This window comes from Leucoraja erinacea, chromosome 31 (assembly GCF_028641065.1).
Source record: "Leucoraja erinacea ecotype New England chromosome 31, Leri_hhj_1, whole genome shotgun sequence".
In the NCBI taxonomy this organism is placed as follows: domain Eukaryota; kingdom Metazoa; phylum Chordata; class Chondrichthyes; order Rajiformes; family Rajidae; genus Leucoraja; species Leucoraja erinaceus.
This window is the reverse complement of record NC_073407.1, coordinates 3,479,343-3,500,067: the sequence shown is the minus strand read 5'-3', so window position 1 is coordinate 3,500,067 and position 20,725 is coordinate 3,479,343. Positions and strand designations below refer to the sequence as shown.

The following is a 20,725-nucleotide window of genomic DNA, read 5'->3' as shown; positions in this document are numbered from 1 at the left end:
CCCACCACTGTGTTTTATAGATGAGGTGGTATGCTTTGGATCTTGGGCAGTTCTTTCTCTCCTCCATACTTTGCTCTTGCCATCACTTGGATATAAGTTAATCTTTGTCTCATCTGTCCACAAGACCTATTTCTGTTCATGAAGTCTTCTGCGGACAGTGGTCATTGACAAATCCACACCTGACTCCTGAAGAGTGTTTCTGATCTGTCAGGCAGGTGTTTGAACGTTTTTCTTTATAATAAAGAATAGAGAATTCTTCTGTCATCAGATGTGGAGGTCTTCCTTGGCCTGCCAGTACCTTTGCGATTAGTAAGCTCACCAGTGACCTCTCTTTCTTCTTAAAGATGTTCCAAACAGTTGATTTCGGTAAGCCTAAGGCTTGGCTGATGTTTTATTCTTGTTTCTCAGTATCACTATGGCTTCTTTGACTTTCATTGGCACAACTTTGGTCCTCATGTTGATAAACAGCAATAAAAGTTTCCAAAGATGATGGAAAGACTGGAGGAAAGACTAGGTGCTGAGAGCTCTCTTATACCTGCATTAAGGAGGCAATTAAACACACCTGAGCAATTACAAATGCCTGTGAAGCCATGTGTCCCAAACATTATGGTGCCCTGAAATGGGGGGACCACCATATGAGGTGATATGAGGTTCCCAGATGAGGTGATATGCTTTGGTTCTTGGGCATTTCCTTCTCTCCTCTTGCCATCACTCGGATATAAGTTAATCTTCGTCTCATATGTCCACAAGATCTTTTTCAAGAACTGTGGTTGCTCTTTTAAGTACTTCTTGGCAAACTGTAACCTGGCCATCCTATTTTTTGCAGCTAGCCGGTGGTTTGCATCTCTCAGTGCAACCTCTGTATTTCTGTTCATTAAGTCATCTGCGGACTTTATTATAGAGAGAATTTGTCTGTCATCCGCTGTATAGGTCTTCCTTGGCCTGCCAGTCCCTTTGCGATTTGTAAGCTCACCAGTGCTCTCTTTTTTCTTAATGATGTTCCAGTTGATTTTGGTAAGCTTAATGTTTGGCTGATGTCTCTAACAGTTTTATTCTTGTTTCTCAGTCTCATAATGGCTTCTTTGACTTTCATTGGCACAACTTTGGTCCTCATGTTGAGAAACAGCAATAAAAGTTTCCAAAGGTGATGGAAAGATTGGAGGAAAATCTCAGTGCTGAGAGCTCTTATACCTGCATTAAGGAGGTATTTAAACGCACCTGAGCAATTACAAACGCCCATGGAGCCATGTGTCCCAAACATTATGGTGCCCTGAAATGGGGGGACTATGTATGAACACAGCTGTAATTTCTACATGGTGAAACCAAAATGTATAAAAGTACTCTTTAATAACATTTGACAATGTGCACTTTAACTACATATGATTTTTTTCAAATCTCAAATTTATTACAAATCTCAAATTTTGGAGTACAGAGGTAAATAAATAAATGATAGGTCTTCGTCCAAAAAAAGATGGAGGTGCACTGTAAATACACACATGCAGAATTACTAAACCCTCCTTAAATGAAGAAACTTCGCAGAATTTGACGAAATAATTTTTTTGCAAATTCTTGGAAGTAGGCTACCTCATTTGAACCAAATCTTCATCCACCATTCTCAGATGCAAAATACAATATTCTAGGTGCTGTCCGATGTGCTGAGAATTACCAACATATTATTTCCAACAATTTTAATTTTATTGGCCTCCTTGATGGTTATTCTTTTGTGAAATCCCACTCTGTCATATTCTTTTCTTTAGGTCTCATGGTTCTTTGGATATGAGTAAAGCAGTCACTTCCGATACTTTGTCAACAAGTCAGCTTTCAGGGAAAAATGATTTCATATCAGGAAAACGACAACAAATTTGCCACACAAAAATAATCACCTGCAGTCTTTTAATTTCCTTCCATTGTGCATTTTAATTCTGAATGTCAAGGTGACGGTGAATGGAAATGTGTGGTAAAATTAAGAGACAGAGACAGCTGGTAAACCCATTGCAGTCTAACTCCATGCTGCCCCCTGCTTCTCACACTTATTTCGAGCAACTATCTAATTCCCTTTTCAAGAATTCACAATCTCCATTTCTCCAGCAGATTGTGACTGAGAATTATAATTTACATACATTTTTTGTTTAAATTTTTTTTTCTGTTCATTGTAAAAAATTCCCAATACATGGGGAGGTGGTGTTTTTCAAAGCAAAATGAGTTAAACTTAAGATTCTAACACATTGTAAATGCAAATGCACAACATTAAAGCTGACAACATTGAGAAATTTAGGGGTGAGACTTCTGTTCAGAACCAATGAGATCAGTGTTGGTAAACAAGGATAGGCATATAATATCAAATAGAAATGTGAGAATCCTGGTGTTGAGTGAGTCTCAGGGTTAATTTATTATACACCAGCAATGTAAGTATGAGTTCTGATTTCACACCATTGTTGCAGTTACAACATAAAGGCAACTTGAATTGAGCTTTGGCTCTGGGTGTCATAGCATGAATAAAGCAGAGAGTTATAAGGCACGGAAACAGGCCCTTCACCCAATTTGCCAATGCCAACCAAGGTGTCTTCCAGAGCTAGTCTAATTTATCTGAATTTGACACATATCCCTCCAAACCTTTGCTATCCATGTACTTGTTCAAAATGTTTCAGAAGTAAATATGCATGCTTCTACCCCTAACACCCCCCCCCCCCCCCCCCCCCCCCATCTCAGCTGTATCCACCTATCACTTGGCTTTGTCCACCCCACATCTTTTCTAAATTAATTTCCATATACTTCAACTACATCCTATTCCCCCTGGTCCAATCCATCCCTATCTATGTCCAAGACACCTCACACGCCCCCTTTGCCTCTTCAATGACTTCCGTTTTCCAGGCCCCCACTATCACATCTTTACTATGGATGTTCAGTCATTCTACACCACCACCCCCACCAGGAAGGTCTTAAAGCCCTCCATTTCTTCCTCAACCGCAGAACCAACCAATTTCAGTCTACTAACACGCTCCTCTATCTAGCAGAGGTGGTTCTTACCCTTAATAACTTCTCCTTCGATTCCTCCCACTTCCTCCAAATCCAAGGCGTAGCTATGGGCTCTCTCATTGGCCCCAGCTATGCCTGCCTCTGTCGGGTACTTCGAATAATTACTGTTCCAGGCGTACACTGGCCCTATCCCCGAACTCTACCTCCGCTACATTGACAACTGCATCGGTGCTACCTCCTGCACCAATGCAGAACTGACTGACTTCAGTAATTTAATTATTAATTTCCATCCTGCACTCAAATTCAATTGGACTATCTCCGACGTCTCCCTATCGTTTCTTTATCTCATCGTCTGCATCACAGGAGACAAACTATCAACTGACGTCTATTATAAACCCACTGACTACCATAGCTATCTAGACTACACTTCTATCACCCTGCAGCTCCTCCAACCTTATCTATTGTATCCGCTGTTTCAGGTGTGAACTGTATATCGACGAGACCAAACACAGGATTGGCGATCATTTTGTTGAACACCTCCACTCAGTCCGTCTAAACCTATCTGATCTCCAGTTTGCTCAACACTTTAACTTCCCATCCCATTCCAACATTGATTTTTCTGGCCTGGGCCTCCTTCATTGTCAGAGGCTCAGCGCAAATTGTAGGAACAGCACTTCATATTTCGCTTGGGCAGCTTACACCCCAGCGGTATGAACATTGACTTCTCTAACTTCAAGTAACCCTTGCTTTCCCTCGCTCTACATCTCCTCCCCCTTCCCAGTTCTCCGACCTGTCCTACTGTTACCAACTACATTTTATCTCTGTTTGCTTTGTTGTTACCTTTTCTCAACGAACAATGTTCCACATTTTCCCTGATCTCCATGCTCGTTGTCCTGTTTTCACACCTTACATTTCCTCATCTATGTACTTCCTTATCTTTGTACCGCCCATTGCCTTGACATCAGTCTGAAGAAGGGTCTCGACCCGAAACGTCACCCATTCCTTCTCTCCAGCGATGCCACTTGTCCTGCTGAGTTACTCCAGTATTTTGTGTCTATCTTTGATCTAAACCAGCATCTGCAGTTCCTTCCTCCACATCTTTTCTGTTTTTTGTGTCTGACAAGGGATTTCAACCTGAAACGTCACCTATTCCTTTTCTCCAGAGATGTTGCCTGACCAACGGAGTTACTCCAACACTTTGTGTCTACCTTCGGTGTAAACCGGCAATTGCTGCTCTTTCTTAACCAGCCATTATCGCTGCAGAATAAATAGTTCCAACCTATCCACTTTCTCTTTATAACTCAAGCCTTCTAGTCCTGACCTAAAATATCACCCATGTTCTTCAAAGATGCTGCCTGACCTGCTGTGTCACTCCAACACTTTATGTCATTTTTCTTATTAACGCATCTGCAGTTCCAAGTTCTGATGAAGGGTGTTCGATTGGATGTGTTACGTTTCCCTTTCCACTGGTCGTTCTCCAGTGTTATTTTACCACCATGCGCGGTTTCCTTTTTCTCATTGTTTGCACAAATTCCTGCAACTTTGATGTTGAAATTTATGGTGGAAAGGCATTTGAAGCTGGAAGAGGAGACGTGGGAGTGGGGAGACAGTCTGGTGAGTGATAGGTGGATACAGGTGAAGGGGGTGGGGGGAGGGTATATTGGCAGATAGATTCAAAATGCTGGAGTAACCCAGCGGGACAGGCAGAATCTCTGGAGAGCAGGAATGGAGGATGTTTCGGGTTGGGACCCTTCCTCAGACAGGTGGAACAAGGACCAGAGATGAAGAGACAATAGTGTGTGAGACAAGGAGTGAAGCGGTGTGAAAAGGGCAGTCATGGTGGCACAGTGGTAGAGTTGCTGCCTTACAGCTAAATGCAGCGCCAGGGACCCGGGTTCGATCCTGACTACGGGTGCTGTCTGTACGGAGTTTGTACATTCTCCCCGTGATCTGCGTGGGTTTTCTCCGAGATCTTCGGTTTCCTCCCACAGTCCAAAGACGTACAGGTTTGTAGGTTTGTAAAAATGTTAAATTGTCGACATGCAGTGTGCTGCCCTGCCGACTGCAAAATTCAGAATGTTCAGAAAAGTGAAGCCAGAAGAAAGGATGTAGGTGGAAGGGGATGGGTTGAGAGTGGGCGAAATGGATGCGCATTGGGGTGAGGGGTGAGCACAGGAAAGAGAGAGGGGGGGGGGGGGGATTTGTAGAGGAAAGGTGTTTAAACGGCGCCGATCTCCGGGGCGGGCAGGGCGGCCGCTGCTGCTGCGGGTGTGCATATGGCTTCTCGTCGGCCCGTTGCGCCGGCAACGGGCGTGTTAACAATGGGCGGGCGGGCGGGGGGTGGGGGAGGAGGAGGAGGACGGGCTGGCGCGGGCGGGCGGGCCGGCGGGCGCTTGCGATTTAAATGGACGGTCGCGAGCGAGAGCGCGCGCGCGGGGCTGAGCTGAGCTGAGGGGCTGAGAGCGCGAGCGGCATGAGCCAGCACGCGGGGCAGGTGGCGCCGCAGTCCAGGTCCTTCCTTGGACCCGGCCGCAACCCTCAGCCCGCGCCGCCGGCCAAAGGCAAGGCCACGGCGGCGATCGTGGTCGGCGCGGCTGACGATGTCTTCCCGCTGGCCGCCCGCCGGGCGCTCGCCTCTCTGAACAGGGAGGCGGCGCGGCAACGGCGGGCGCAGAGAGCGGAGCAGAGCCGGCGGCGCAAGGCCAAGCGCACCGTGACGGTGGACAGCTCCCGGTCCAAGACGTCGACTGAGGCGCTCAGGATCTGCGTCCAGCAGCTCAAGTGGAGGGAGGTGAGCTTGGGGGTGGGGAGTGGAAAGTAATAGGCGGATGTAAGTGAGGGGGAGGGCGTGTATTAATATATGCAGATGGTTGGACAAAGGCCAGAGCTAAAACACAGAAGGTGAAACACAAGGTTTGGAAAGTTGTGAAGCTAGAGGAAGGAATGTAGGTGGAAGGAGAGAGGAGAAATAGGTGAGTCCAGGGGGGAGAAAAGAGAGGGGAGTTTCCTAAAATCGAATTCTCCAATGTTCATACTGTTGAGTTGTAAGCTGACCAAGTGGAATATGAGGTGCTGTTCCGCCAGTTTGCATATGGCCTCACTCTGGCCCAGGCCAAGAAGGCCAATATAGGAATGGGAAGAGGAGTTAAAATGGTTAGCAACCAGGAGATTCGATAGGCTTTGGCGGACTGAGTGCAAGTGTTTGGCGAAAAAGTCGCATAGTCTCTGCTTGGTCTCGCCGATTTACAGGAGGCCACACCGGGAACACCAGGTGCAGTAGATGAGGTTAGAAGAGGTGTACGTGAACCTCTGTCTCACCAGAGAGGACTGCTGAGATCCCTGGAGAGAGGCGAGGGAGGAGGATTAGGGACAGGTGTTGCACCTCCTGTGGTTGCTGGGGAAAGTACCTGGGGCTTCCGTAGTTTGGGTGGGAAGGGAGAGCGAATCAAGGAGTTACAGAAGGAATGGTGTCTGCAGAAGGTGGGAAGGGGCGGGGATGGGAAGATGTGACTGGTGGACAAAGAGGAGACATGAGTGAAGGATTCATCTGTGACAGCAGGGGGAAACTTACTAAAGAAAGAGGACATCTTGGATGGTCTCATCTTGGGGGCAGATGTTGCAGGGACAGAGATATTGAGAGCATATCCCCTCACTGGTATTCACCTATTACATGCCAGGTTTTGTACTGCTCCCTCCCAACTTTCTTTCCACCATTCCCTACTACCACAGGGCTCTCACTTAACATTTTTTCGCTGTTGCCAGCCGGGCAACCTCGGCAGCTTTTTATGTTGCCGAATGCCAGTTTAGGTGGTCATTTAAGACGGTTTGCATGACGCGTGCGATAACGTCCTCGGACGAAGTGCATAGTTACCAGTCAGAATTATGCTCAATGAAGCATTCACATATTATTTCTGCTTCAAATAAAGTCACAAACAACATATTCACCAATCAAGACATGATATATACCACAATGACATGCAGCAAAATTATAATACAGTATCTCAACTCTTTTTATACATTGCAATGAATGCAATTTCAATTATTGCTTTCCACTTCCAAACAAAATGTGGTTGGATTATTCAGCATATGATCAACCTCAGTGTGACCATGAGCAGGCTTGGTGATCGCTACACACAACATCTCCACTCAGTTCGCAATAACCAACCTGATCTCCCGGTGGCTCAGCACTTAAACTCCCCCTCCCATTCCGAATTCAACTTTTCTGTCCTGGGCCTCCACCATGGCCAGAGTGAGGCCCACCGCAAATCGGAGGAACAGCACATCATATTTCGCTTGGGCAGTTTACATTGTAACAGCGGTATGAACATTGGTTTCTCCAATTTCAGGTAGTCCTTGCTTTCTCCCTCCTACCCCTCCCATTCCCAGCTCTCCCACAGCCTACTGTCTCTTGCTCTTCCTTTATTCCCCCCCCCCCAACATCAGTCTGAAGAAGGGTCTCAACCCTATTTCCTTCGCTCCATAGATGCTGCCTCACCCGCTGAGTTTCTCCAGCATTTTTATCTACCTCCAAAACGTAATATTTTCCTTTTGTCCAGAGATTCTGTCTGACCCGTTGAGTTACTCCAGCTTTTTGTGTCTATCTTCAGTTTAATCCAGCATCTGCAGTTCCTTCCTACACACACGATACTATGCGATAGAACTTTATTAATCCCAGGAGTGAAATTGTGTGTGTGTTTATATATACACACACACACACACACACACACATATATATATATATAGTTACACTAGACCAAGTGCAGACCCGTTGGATCTGCTCCCCAAACGCAGCCATTCTCTACCCGTAGCCCCCATGGGAGACGTGGTCCTCCAATTCAAGCGGCTCGGGAATCAGCAGTGCGGCTGTTTTTAAATGGCGTCTTTGAGGCGAGATGCAGGCGCCAGCAGCCGTTATGGTCGCTGGCCAGCAGGAGGCGACAAAATGAGTGTGGGGGGGTGGAGGGGGAGAAGCAGTTGATTAAAAATGTGTACATAAACACGACAAAATTTAATGAGGAGTGGATACTTGGAATGGAAAGTGAAATCTCTACCGAAATGGAAAAAACCAGGGCGTTTGTGGGTCGGGTGTTGTCGTGGCAACGAGTCAAAGGCTGGCAGCCACAAGTCAGGCAGAAACACACACAGCCAGCCGGCAGCCACAGACTTTTATATTATAAATAGAAGATATTCATATAGAAATATATACTGTTTTGTTTTCTCGTTTATAACATTGTTTACATAGTACTATGTTTACATATTCTGTTGTGCTGCTGCAAGTAAGGGTTTCATTGTTCAACTGGGACATGAGAGAATAAAACACTCTTGACTTACGTCGCTAATGTGTGGGTTAGAACTAGTGTACGGGTGATCGGTGGTCGGCGTGAACTCGGTGGGCCTTTTTTACTTAAGTCCAAGTCAAGAATCAAGAGTTTTATTGTCATGTGTCCCAGATAGGACAATGAAATTCTTGCTTGCTACAGCACAACAGAATATGTAAACATAAATACAGAACAGGAGTTAAAAGTTCAGTGTGTCTATATACCATAGACCATATATATATATCTTCTATACCTATATATTAAAACTCTGTGGCTGTGTGTGTGTGTGTGTTTCTGCCTGGCTGTGTTTGTGGGTGCCAGCCTTTGATTCTTCGCTATGCCAACAGCACACGAAGAAACAACGAGACTTTTCCATTTCGGTAGAGATTTCACTTTTACACCCACACATCCACTCCTGATTAAATTTTGTCGTGTTTATGTACACATTTTAAATAAAATCCTTCTTATCCCCCCCCCCCCAAAATTTCAAAATGTTAAAGAAAAACAGCTCTCACCGTTAGAACGTTGGTGAACGTTCCATCGTGTGATGTCACAATGACCAATGCTCACAGATGTCCAATCGGAATGCATCTATTTACATATGCCTTTTCACCAGCCCCAGCCCCCACCCCCCCACCCTGCAGCCTGTATCGAAGCGCATCATCACGTGTGTGGGAATAGAGAAAGAGGATTGGGGGTGATAGGGAATGGGGAACAGATGGACTGCCCCTACCCCTCCCCCTCCCACTCTCACTCCCCACTATTTCCCTCTCTCTCCCCCACCCCTCTCCCCCTCCCTCCACACTCTTCCCACTCCCTCCCCTACCCCATCTCCCTCCTCCACACCTCTCTCTCCCCATCCCTCTCTCTCCTCCCCCTCCCCCACCCCTCTCCTCTCCCCGCTCCTCCTCCATCACCCCCACCCCCCCTCTCCCCAACCCCCTTCTCCCACCCCCACCTCTCTCCCCCTCCCTCCACACTCTTCCCCCTCTCCCTCCTCCTTCCTTACTCGCCCTCCGCATTCTCCCTCCACTTATCTCCCCCATCCTCTCTCCTCCCCTCCCCACCCCTCTCTCCTCCCCCCTCTCCAACTCCCTCTCCTCCCCTCCTCCCCTCCTCCCCTCTCCTCCCCTCCTCCCCCCTCCCCCCTCCTTCCTCTCCTCCCCCTCTCCCTCTCCCCCCCCCTCTCCCTCTCCTCCCCTTCCTCCTCCCAACCCCATCCCTCTTCACCCCCACCCTCTCCCCCTCCCCCTCCCCTCTCTCCTCCCCTCCCCACCCCCTCTCTCCTCCCCATCTCAATCTCCCTCCTCACCCCCCTCCCCCCTCCTCTCATATCTCTCTATCCCCCACCCCCTTCCCTCTCTACCCCCCCCCCTTCCCTATCTCCCCCGCCACCTACCCCTCTGTCCCTCTTCCACCACTCCCCCTACCCCTCCCTCCCCCCTCTTCCACTTCTCTCCCCCCTTACCCCACCGCTCTCTCTCCCCCCCCCTCCTCCCCTCCCTTCCCCCTCCCCCCCCCTCTCTCTCCCCCCACCCCTTCCCCTACCCCTGTCCCTCTTCCACCACTCCTCCCCCTACCCCTCTCCCCCTACCCCTCTCCCCCCTCCCCACTCTTCCACTTCTCTCCCCCCTCTCCCCCCCCTCCCACTCTCCCAACCCACTCTTTCCCCCCTCTCTCCCCCACCCCTTCCCCTCTCTCCCCCACCCCTCTCCCCCTCCGTCCACACTCTTCCCCCTCCCTCCCCTACCCCCATCTCCCTCCTCCCCTCCCTCCCAATCACTCCCCCTCTCTCCCCACACACCTTTCTCCCCCTCCCCATCCCTCTCTCTGCCCCTCCCCCACCCCTGCCCCTCGCCATCTCCTCCCTCTCCTCACTCCTCTCCCTCTCCTCCCCCTCCTCCTCCCACCCCATCACTCTCACCCCAAACCCCTTCTCCCTCCCCACTCTTCCCCCCCTCTCTCCTACCCCCATCTCCCCTCCCCCCCCCCCCTCCCTCCTCCCTCCCCCACACCTCTCTCCCCCCCATCACCTCTCTCCTCCCCTCCCCACTCCCTCCTCTCCCCTCTACAACTCCCCCTCTGCTCGCCCCCCCCTCTCCCTCTTCTCCCTCTCCTCCCCCTCCTCCTCCCAACCCCATCCCTCTTCCCCCCCCCCCCTCTCCCCCTCCACCACACCTCTCCCCCTCCCCTCTCCCCCTCCCCCCTCCCCCTCCCCTCCCCCCTCCCCTCCTCCTCCTCCTCCCCTCCCCCCCACCCCTCTCTCCTCCCCCTCCCTCCCCACTCTTCCACTTCTCTCCCCCCCTTACCCCACCCCTCTCCCTCCCCACCCGTCTCTCTCCCCCTCCCCTCTCTCCCCCCACCCCTTCCCCAACCCCTCTGTCCCTCTTCCACCACTCCCCCTGTCCCTCTTCCACCCTACCACTCTCCCCCTCCCTCCACACTCTTTCCCCTCCCCTCCATCCTCCCCTCCCTCTCTCCCCCCCCCCACCCTCTTTCCCCCCTCCCCCCCCCCCCCCTCTTTCCCCCTCACCCTCTTCCCCCCTCCCACCCCCTCTCACCCCTCTCTCCTCCTCCTTCCCCCCTCTCTCCCCTCTCCCTCTCTCATCACCCCTCTTCCTCCTCCCCTCCCGCCCCAACCCCCACCCCTCTCTCCCCCCCCCACCTCTCCCCGCTACCCATCTCTGCCTCTTCCATCACTCCCCCTACCACTCTGCCCCTCTTCCGCACATTTTTTTCCATTTCGGTAGAGATTTTCTCTTTTCATTCCAAATATCCATTCCTGATTAAATTTTGTCGTGTTTATGTACACATTTTTAATAAAATCGTTCTCCCCCACCGTCCCCCCAATTTCAAAATGTTAAAATAAACAGCTCTCACCTATAGAATGTTGGTGAACGTCCCATCGTGTGATGTCACAATGCCCAATACTCACAGATGTCCAATTGGAAAGGATCCATTTACATATGCCTTTGCACCAGCCCCAGCTCCAGCCCCAGCCCCCCACCCCCCACCCCCGCAGCCTGTGTCAAAGCGCGTCATCACATGTGTGGGAATAGAGAAAGAGGATTGAGGGTGATAGGGAATGGGGAACAGATGGACTGCCTCTACCCCTCCCCTTTCCACTCTCCCTCCCCACTATTTCCCATCTCTCCCCCCACCCCTTTCCCCCTCCCTCCACACTCTTTCCCCTCTCTCCCATACCCCATCTCCCTCCTCCTCTCCCTCCCCCACTCTCTCTCTCCCTCCTCCCCCTCCCTCCTCCCTCCCCATCCCTCTATCCTCCCCCTCTCCATCTCCCTCTCCTCACCCCTCTCCCTCTCCGCCCCTCCTCATCCCACCCCCATCCCTCTCTCCCCCACTCCCCTTACTTCCCCCACCCCCAACCTTTAGGTTGCCCGGCGGGACTTTAGGTTGCCATTGGCACCCGGGTAACCGTTAATTTCGAGCCCTGCTACCACCAGAATCGGCATGAAGAAGGATTCTGATCCAAAGCGTCACCTATTAAAAAATACTTTGAGCTTTAAACTCGACATTGAATTATTAGCAGAAAAGGTAGGTAGGTGAAAGTAGGTTGTGTTAAGGTTTAAATAGAGTCAGGATTTTGCCATAAATCCCATGTGCTTTTCCATGCCTTTTTTGATGATTTCACCAAGATAATGCCTTTCACATGAGTGCCTAAATCAGGCTTTTTTTGCTGTTTTCCTAAAAGGTTGTGTCATTTTCTTTAGCTGTACCTTGATTATAATGACGTTTTCTATGTTAACACGTTAACATTAATGTTATTAATGTGTTAACATAGTATAAATTACAAGAACATTTCCACCACCGATATGAAACCGGGGGCGCCACCGTCGGTTGTTCATTCATTCGTGCTGGTTCAGTCTTCTCAAAAATCTATTTATTGCTTCCAATTTTGCAAACTTCCCACAAGCTACCACTTCCCTTGAGAAACATGGCGTAGCATTAGTGAATAACTTATAAGTTTTCAGCAAAGTAACTGATGATATTCGTAAAGTTCCTGGCGATGTAGGTAAAGACATACAAGGAAAATGTGAGAGTGTGATTTTAGCTAACAAAGATCGTGAAGAAATACAAAACATAGCTAAAGTTCTCAAAGGTAGTTGTAATGCACAAGATATCGACATGAATATAGAGTCTGCAGCTTGTTTCGGGTATGCACCAGTGACCTCAGCTGAGCTAGAAATACATTTTTCACAACTGAAGCATATTCTGTCTGACAGACGGCATAGTTTAACACCAGATAATTTGAAAAAATTGCTAGTAATTATGTGCAATCAGGCAACTTTGATCATTTAATGTAGTGTACCTTTATATTTTCATTTTTAACCGTTTTGGCGGTGGAAATACATGCCTTTTTATGCTTTTTTTGTCAATAAATGCCTTTTTCGTGCCTTTTTTGTGATTTTAGTATGCCTTTTTGCCTCAAGGTATGTCTATTTTGAAGAAGTCCTCTCTCCAATGAGAGTACAGCAACATCCTCTCTCACTGCTCCCCCTCTGCTACTCAAGGTCTGTCTACTTTGAAGAAGTTCTCCTCCTCTCTCTGATGAGAATTCAGCAACATCCTCTCTCACGGCTCTCCCTCCTGTGCTCCTCAACATAAATAGGGGTGTTATGCTTAAGTTTCATAGGGAATAGGTGACATCACATCTGAAGAAACTACAGTATTGGTTTCATAAGATTGCACTCTTTTGTCAATGTATTTTGTACATGTTGATTATCAGAGGTTTCTTCATGTGTTTCAGTTTTCATCGGGACGTCACCTCTTTTGTGACATCTATTGGCATGGAGTGTCGTTTCATGATGGTGAAGTTAGCTGCTCAAGTCAAGTCAACAAATATCCAGGTTATTTTCTCTGATTATTTCTGTGGCTTAGGACAATATGTTTATGTGCCTAGATAATGTTATCCTGTATTCCTATCTTAATTTTAAGAAATACATTTTCCTAGTAGAAAGACAAATAATATTTGCAGTACAATTAGAGCAGAAGTAATTTTTATTTGCGATTTGAAACCCCCAAAATAGTTCCACTGAGAATCAATCGAATACTGATGGAAATTTTATAATTCTGGTCAAAAACTAATTGCATCATCTAAATTTAAATAATTGATATGGTTTTAATCTTTCCAGTTTAGTAACAAATTATTATGGAGGGATTATAATAGTGTCTCAGTTATAATTAGATTTATGTCACACACCTGCATTGTTGAACTTCTTACATTTTCTCATATTTGAATTATGCAGGAGGGTGGGGTTTTCCCATGAACATAACATAAGGCTCTTTCATGATTTATCTGTTTATTCTTGCATACTATGATTACTAGTGGCATCTTTCTGGTTTATTAAATGTAAAGTAACATATATCGAGGACAATTTGAAATATAGAAAACTGGATTTCTAATTCTCAAAATTTTCAACTTGCAGACAAATAGATTCTTCTCCGTTGTACATTTTTTTGGTTTTATTTTTGAGAGCTTTCTAACATACATATTCTGCCTATATGGACTTGGGGTAATCAGTGAGTTGCCTAAGGGAATAGACTCATAAATCTGACACCTTCCCATGGATTACCAGAATTGTACAATTAAAATTCAAGAATCACTTTCAAATGCTTCTTGAGATTTTGATGTATGCATTGATGCACTACCCACATTAAATCACAGTGGCATCAACTAATTTCTGCCTAGCTTGCACGCCTTGCGCTAAATTTTTGCATTCATTTTTATGCTTTATGGCACTGACTATTCATGATAAAGTATATATGAAATGGCAAAATAAAATTATTTGCTAACATAGTCACTTTTACTTGTTATGGAATTTACATGCACAATTATACAGAATATACAGGCACTTCCAGACTTACATAAACATGCACTTATGTAAACAATTCACAATAGATGGTCCTGTTTCCTGAATGACCTGTGTTATTGCAATAGGAGGATGGTGAAAAATAAAAGCGTCGCCCAGGCTCGCTACCCTTTCAGTTTTGGCCACTGTTGGTGTGACACTGGGAAGGCGAATGAGAACGAAAATTAGCTTCTTCCTGAAAGCTTTAGCTTTGTCTACTCCCTCCACAACTGTCGCCGCCTCCTACTTCTGCCCTGGGGTCACCGACATCTTCCACCGGAGACAGCAGTGGAGTGGATAAAGCGATGGATGACAGGAAGTAACGGCGGCTAATGAGAGGGGAGGGGATCCCATGGTGAACAACGTGTCCTGTGGGTGATGGCAGCCTGCTCTGTCGGCAGGTACAGCAACACGAGCTGTAACAATAGCCGCATCAACTGGATGGTGCGACAGCTCGTGAAGAAGGGCTTGCCGGTGCAGACCGGTGCCATCGGTGCCAAGGAGTAACTTAGCAGATGAGTCAGCTTCTCTGGAGAACGTGGATCGGTGAAGTTTCGAGTTTGGGACCTTTTCTCAGACTGAAACTGTCGGAAGAAGGGTTCCGACCGAAAATGTCACCTATCCATTCTCTCCAGGGATGCAGCCTGACTGGCTGAGTTACTCCAGCACTTTGTATTGTTTTGTGTATTAACTAGTATCTGCAGTTCTTTGTTTCTAATTAGTTTTGGGCACATTTGTAAAATGTGACTTACGCAAGGGTATACAGAACGTAACAATTACATAAATCAGGGAGAGTCTATGCAGTTCATGGCTTGCCTGTTATTTCACCCTCAAATGAAGCACAGCCATCGCTTCCCTAATCCTGTTGGAAGTTGGCTTCCATGTATTATTGCTGTAACCTGAAATTCATGTACATATTATTTACCTCAATTACTACTTTGGATGTGAGTTAATAGTTTTTACAATTTTGGGCAATTTCTTCTGAATATTCTGTTATCTTTTATGATAACTGTTTTATATTCATAGTCTCTAATTTTGTTCTTTTCCCCTCGACGAAAACTTTCTTTCGATAATCTTTGAAGACCTCAATTAGGTCACCCTACAGCCCAGGAGAAATTTACAAAAACTATGGTGCAGTTAAAAATTGGCACAACCAGAAGTAGACTAATTCTTCACTATATTTGGATATCTGTATCTATTGGGAAATATAACATTTTCTTTCAACATAAAACCAGCCCCATATAATGTAAATTACCCACAATTTAGGGACGGCACAATGGCGCAACATTAGAGCTGTTGCCTCACACCAGAGACCTGGGTTTGATCCTAACCATTGAATACTGACTACTGAGTGTTGTCTGTGCAGAGTTGTATCTTCTCCCGGCGACCGCGTGGGTTATCACTGGGTGCTCTGATCTCCACCAAAGGCGTTCCAAAGGCACGCAGGTTTGTAGGTTCATTGGTTTCTGTAAATTGTGTGCAGGATGTACAAAGTAGGATGACATAGAACCAGTATAAACGGGTATTTGATGGTTGACATGGACTTGGTGGGCCGAAGGACCTGTTTCCATGCTGTATCTCTAAACTAAACTAATGAACTAAAATTGGACTTGTTATCCTTGTTCTACTTATCGAGTCCACATCACAAGATTTGAAATTGTTCAGCCAGAGCTGAACATAATTCTCGGCATCTGCATATAATGGCGTCATGCGCTTCTTGTGTTTGGTGGTTGAAAGAACGGTGGCAGGGCCGCGACGTGAATGCTCTTTCCTTGACCCCGTTATCCTTGTTGATCTATGGAGCATTTTTTGGAACAAACACACGATAGTGGAAGTTGGAAATATCCATTGTGTGGAGAATTTTAACATCCCTCAAATATGCATTTAAATTCCCAGTGTTGTTGAGATTCCACATAAACAACCTTATCATAGTGTTTAAGAAGGAACTGCAGATGCTGGAAAATCGAAGGTACACAAAAATGCTGGAGAAACTCAGCATCTATGGATTCTTCAGACTGATGGGGGGTGGGGGGAGGCGGGGTGAAGAAAGGAAAAAGGAGCAGGAGCCCAAGGGTTGAGGGAGAGCTAGGAAGGGGAGGAGACAGCAAGGGCTAACAGAATTGTGAGAATTCAATGTTCATGCCACCAGGATGCAGACTCCCCAAGCGGAATATGAGGTGCTGTTCCTCCAATTTCTGGTGTTGCTCACTCTGACCGTGGAGGAGTCCCAGGACAAAGAGGTCAGATACAGAATTGGAGGGGGAGTTGAAGTGCTGAGCCACCGGGGAGGTCTGGTTGGTTAATGCGGACCGAGGGGAGATGTTCAGCGAAGCGATCGCCAAGCCTATGCTTGGTCTCACCGATGTAGATCAGCTGACATCTAGAGCAGCGGATGCAATAGATGAGGTTGGAGGAGATGCAGGTGAACTTATCATAGTTCTCTTTAAAATTAATGACTGGGTATCTTACTCGTAGAAGGCAGCTTTGTGGGGCTTACATATAAAAGACCGAGGTTGTACTGGAAGGGCGTTATTCTGACTGGGAATTTGTGACCAGTGGTTCTGCAAGGACCATTCCTTCTCTCCAGAGATGCTGCCTCATCCGCTGAGTTACTACAGCATTTTGTGTCTACCTTCGGTTTAAACCAGCATCTGCATTTCTTTCTCACACAAATATTACTGCATATTGAGTTTCAATATATAAGCAACTTAAATTTTATCTTTGAGAAATTTAAAGACTCTTATCTTGAAGAGTTTGAAGTAGGATCCTGACCCAAAGCACCATCTTCCCATTTCTTTCCACAGGGCTGCCTGACTCGTTGAATTCCTCATGCACTTTATCTTTTGCTCAAGATTCCAGCATCTGCAGTCCATTATGTCTCCATTAAATTATCTATTCTCTATCCAGTTTCTCTTCAACAACATTAGGATGGTTATCTTTCCATTTTATTCGCAAATTATGTAAAAGTAAAATATTGCAGATTCTGGGAATCTGAGATAAAACAGTAATCAATTAATGATAAAAATTACGAAGGTTAAATGGGAAAAATACCTGATATATATTCACAAATGTTCAATTAATGTAAGACATAATCTAACTCAAATTAAAATTGTACATAGATTATATTATTCAAAAACAAGATTGAACAAATGTATCCAAATATATCCGCCACTTGTGATAAATGTCTAAGCCAAAAGGCAACTATAAAACTAAGGAGTTTCCTGCATAAAACTTTATAGATTTTGGAATGATATTTTTGAAATATTTACAAAATTATTCAAGACAAGAATGGAACCTAATACTGAAATTATTATATTTGGTGTAATGGAAGATGGGAATAAATTGAACGCATCTCAAAATCTATTCCTTAACTATGGTTTAATAATAGCAAAAAAATGAATACTTAAATTTTGGAAGGGTACATCATTACCAACGCTTAAAATGTGGATTGCAAGTATGTTGGACACCGCTCATCTTAAGGAAATGCGATTCCTCCTAATGGATAAATCAGACCAATTCATAACGAGTTGGTCTCCATTCGTCGTTTTTTTGGAATCATATGGTGCAACACAATTGTAAAAAATAACTGTTTCAGGACTGGACGAGGGTTGATCAAGATTATAAATAATGATCTCCTTTTCTTTTTTCTTTTATTTTCTTTTCTCTATTTTCTCTCTCAACTTTCTTCATTTACTCGTTTTCTTTCTTCACACACTATATATTTCACATCTTTCTATCCTTTACTATCTAACTTCTTTTTCTTATTCTCATCTTTTTTCAATGTAACAAAAACAAAAGAGGTTGTGCATAAAATGTATTATGAAAATATATATTAGGCACTTTGGTGCCATATTACTGTACTTACTTCTAATAAAATAAAATATTAAAAAAAAAACAAAAAACAGTAATCAGCATCTGGTCAGTTAATGATTTGGATAATCACCTTTCATTCTGCCATTTGCTTTTTTTACATTGTTCATTTTGCTTTTTGTCTTCCTTCTTTGATCAGTTTTCTACCAAAACTACATTGCAGCAAATACAAGTGTCCAACCTGCGGAGCAAATAGGCGTATCTGTATAATAAGCAGAGCAATATCATAGATTATCGTATCATACTTGGTGATGAGATAGAACTCATTGAATATTAGCTGGTACATGTCTTTATTGCTGTAAGGTGTGAAAGTGTTTGTAATTCCTTTTCTACATTGACCAATTTGAATTAAATAGCTTTTATTGAGCACCTTTCAACTTTGAATGTTTCCAGGTAATTTACTGCTTTTGCCTAATTGCAAACAACAGTATTGTTTTGTATAAAATAAGTACTATATATATATAATAATAATAATAATAATAATAATAATAATAAATTTTATTTATGGGCGCCTTTCAAGAGTCTCAAGGACACCTTACAAAAATTCAGCAAATCCCATTTAGCCTGGGAGCTGCCCTGGAGAAGGCTCTGTCCCCAAAATTGCGGAGGTTGGATTTGTGGATGGAGAGGAGACCGGCTGATGTGGATCTGAGGGACCGTGGGGGTTGGTAGGGGGAGAGGAGGTCAGTGAGATATGGGGGGGGCAGATGGTGGAGGGCTTTGTAGGTGAGGACCAGGATTTTGTAGGTGATCCGGTGGGAGATGGGAAGCCAGTGAAGTTGTTTGAGGACTGGAGTGATGTGATGCCAGGATTTGGTGTGGGTGATGAGTCGGGCGGCTGCGTTCTGGACCAGTTGGAGTTGGTTGATGTAGGTGGAGCTGATGCCAAGGAGAAGTGAGTTGCAGTAGTCCAGTCGGGAGGAGATGAAGACATGGATGAGTCTTTCAGCAGCGGGAGGTGTGAGAGAGGGTCTGATTTTGGCGATGTTGCGGAGGTGAAAGAAAGAGGTTTTAATGACATGGCGGATGTGAGGCTCAAGGGAGAGGGTGGAATCAAAGATCACGCCAAGGTTGCGGGCCTGGGGAGACAGTGGTGCCGTCGATGGTGAGAGTGGGGTTATTGATTTTGCTGAGTGTGGATTTGGAGCCTATGAGGAGGAATTCTGTTTTATCGCTGTTGAGTTTGAGGAAGTTATGTTGCATCCAGGTTTTTATAGCTGACAAACAGGAGTTGATATGGGAGAGGGGAGGGGGGGGGTTGTGGGGGGATTTGGTGCCGAGGTAGATCTGGGTGTCATCGGCGTAACAGTGGAAGTCCAGGTTGAAGCGGCGGAGTCTCTGACCAAGGGGGAGGATGTAGATGATGAAGAGGAGGGGGCCGAGTACGGAGCCTTGGGGAACGCCTTGAGTGACTGTGGCTGTAGCAGAGGTGTGATTATGGAGAGAGATGAAGTGGTATATGTTGGAAAGGTAGGAACAGAGCCAGCTGAGTGCAGAACCTTCAATGCCAAGGTCCCCAAGTCTGGTAAGCAGGATGTTATGGTTCACTGTATCGAAGGCTGCACTCAGGTTGAGGAGGATGAGGATGTTGAGGGAACCAGTGTCAGCAGAGGTGAGGAGGTCGTTAAGGACTATACACGTTAAAATATTTAACGGATTTACATTGTCACTTCTCTCTTTTCCTTTCAAAGCCAATGTAAATAAAAGGCCTAGTTACCATTTTAGTCTTAAGGTACCAAATAATGAATAAATATATTGATGATTAAATAAATTAACCCTGTGGTAAATTCCACATTAGCTGTTGTGTAATAACAATGATTGAAAAAAAAATTGGGATCACCCCTCCATTTCTGATACCTGATATATTTCTTTATTTTTGTACGTGCAACCGGTAAATAACTGGAGAAAGAGGGGATGGTGTTTGTGATCACTGATTAGATTGCACTAACCCAGAAAGTAAGAAAAAGTTATGTTCATGAAACTACTGCATTGTGAAGCACATGTGCCGCTTATTGAAAATGAAGGAGTGTGAAGGGAGTATCATTTTTTTTTGTTTGATTGGCAGTAAATAGTCCATTTTTGTAGTTTCATTGAGGAGAGCAGTTTCTGTGGTATGGAGGGGGAGAAAGCCAGATTGGAGGGGTTCAAATAGGTTATACACAAGGAGGTGGAAATTAAGTTGTGACGCAACAATACGCTCTAGGGTTTTTGAAAGAAAAGGGAGGTTTGAGATTGGGCGGTAGTTAATGAGAGAGGAGGGATCAAGACCAGGTTTCTTTAAGATTGGTGTGACAGCAGCAGTTTTGAAAGCGGAGGGGACAATTCCTTGGGACAATGAGGAGTTTAAGAGATTAGTGAGGTAGGGGCAGAGAATGGGGAGGCAGGATTTCAACAGGGGAGTGGGGAGTGGGTTTGGAGATTTCAGTAGGGGTGACCAGGTCAAACTGGGAGAGGAAGCAGTGTGGAGGAGGGGTAAGGAGGTCAGTGGAGATATTGAAAGGAGGGGCCTTGGTAGGTGGTGGGGAGTCGGGTACAGGGGATAAAGATTGATAGATGGTGCTGATTTTATCAGCGAAAAAAGTGGAGGAATGAGTTGCAGAGATCCGGAGTAGAGGTAGGGAGAGTGTTGGCTCGAGGCTTGAGGAGGTTGCCCTCTGTGGAGAAGAGGGTTCTGTGGTTTAGGCAAGAGTC

General features: G+C 45.8%; 1 protein-coding gene across 2 annotated transcripts in view; it reads left to right on the top strand.

The window, feature by feature from the left end:
- The first annotated feature begins 5,369 nt into the window (after positions 1-5,369).
- ttll11 (tubulin tyrosine ligase-like family, member 11) overlaps positions 5,370-20,725 on the top strand; it is a 290,046-nt gene continuing 274,690 nt past the window's right edge. For both annotated transcript variants that reach the window (XM_055659782.1, XM_055659781.1), the window contains exons 1-2: positions 5,370-5,767; positions 13,063-13,162. In XM_055659782.1, the coding sequence (XP_055515757.1) occupies positions 5,450-5,767; positions 13,063-13,162 (418 nt within the window). In that variant the 5' untranslated portion in view covers positions 5,370-5,449. The remainder of the gene's footprint in view (positions 5,768-13,062; positions 13,163-20,725) is intronic.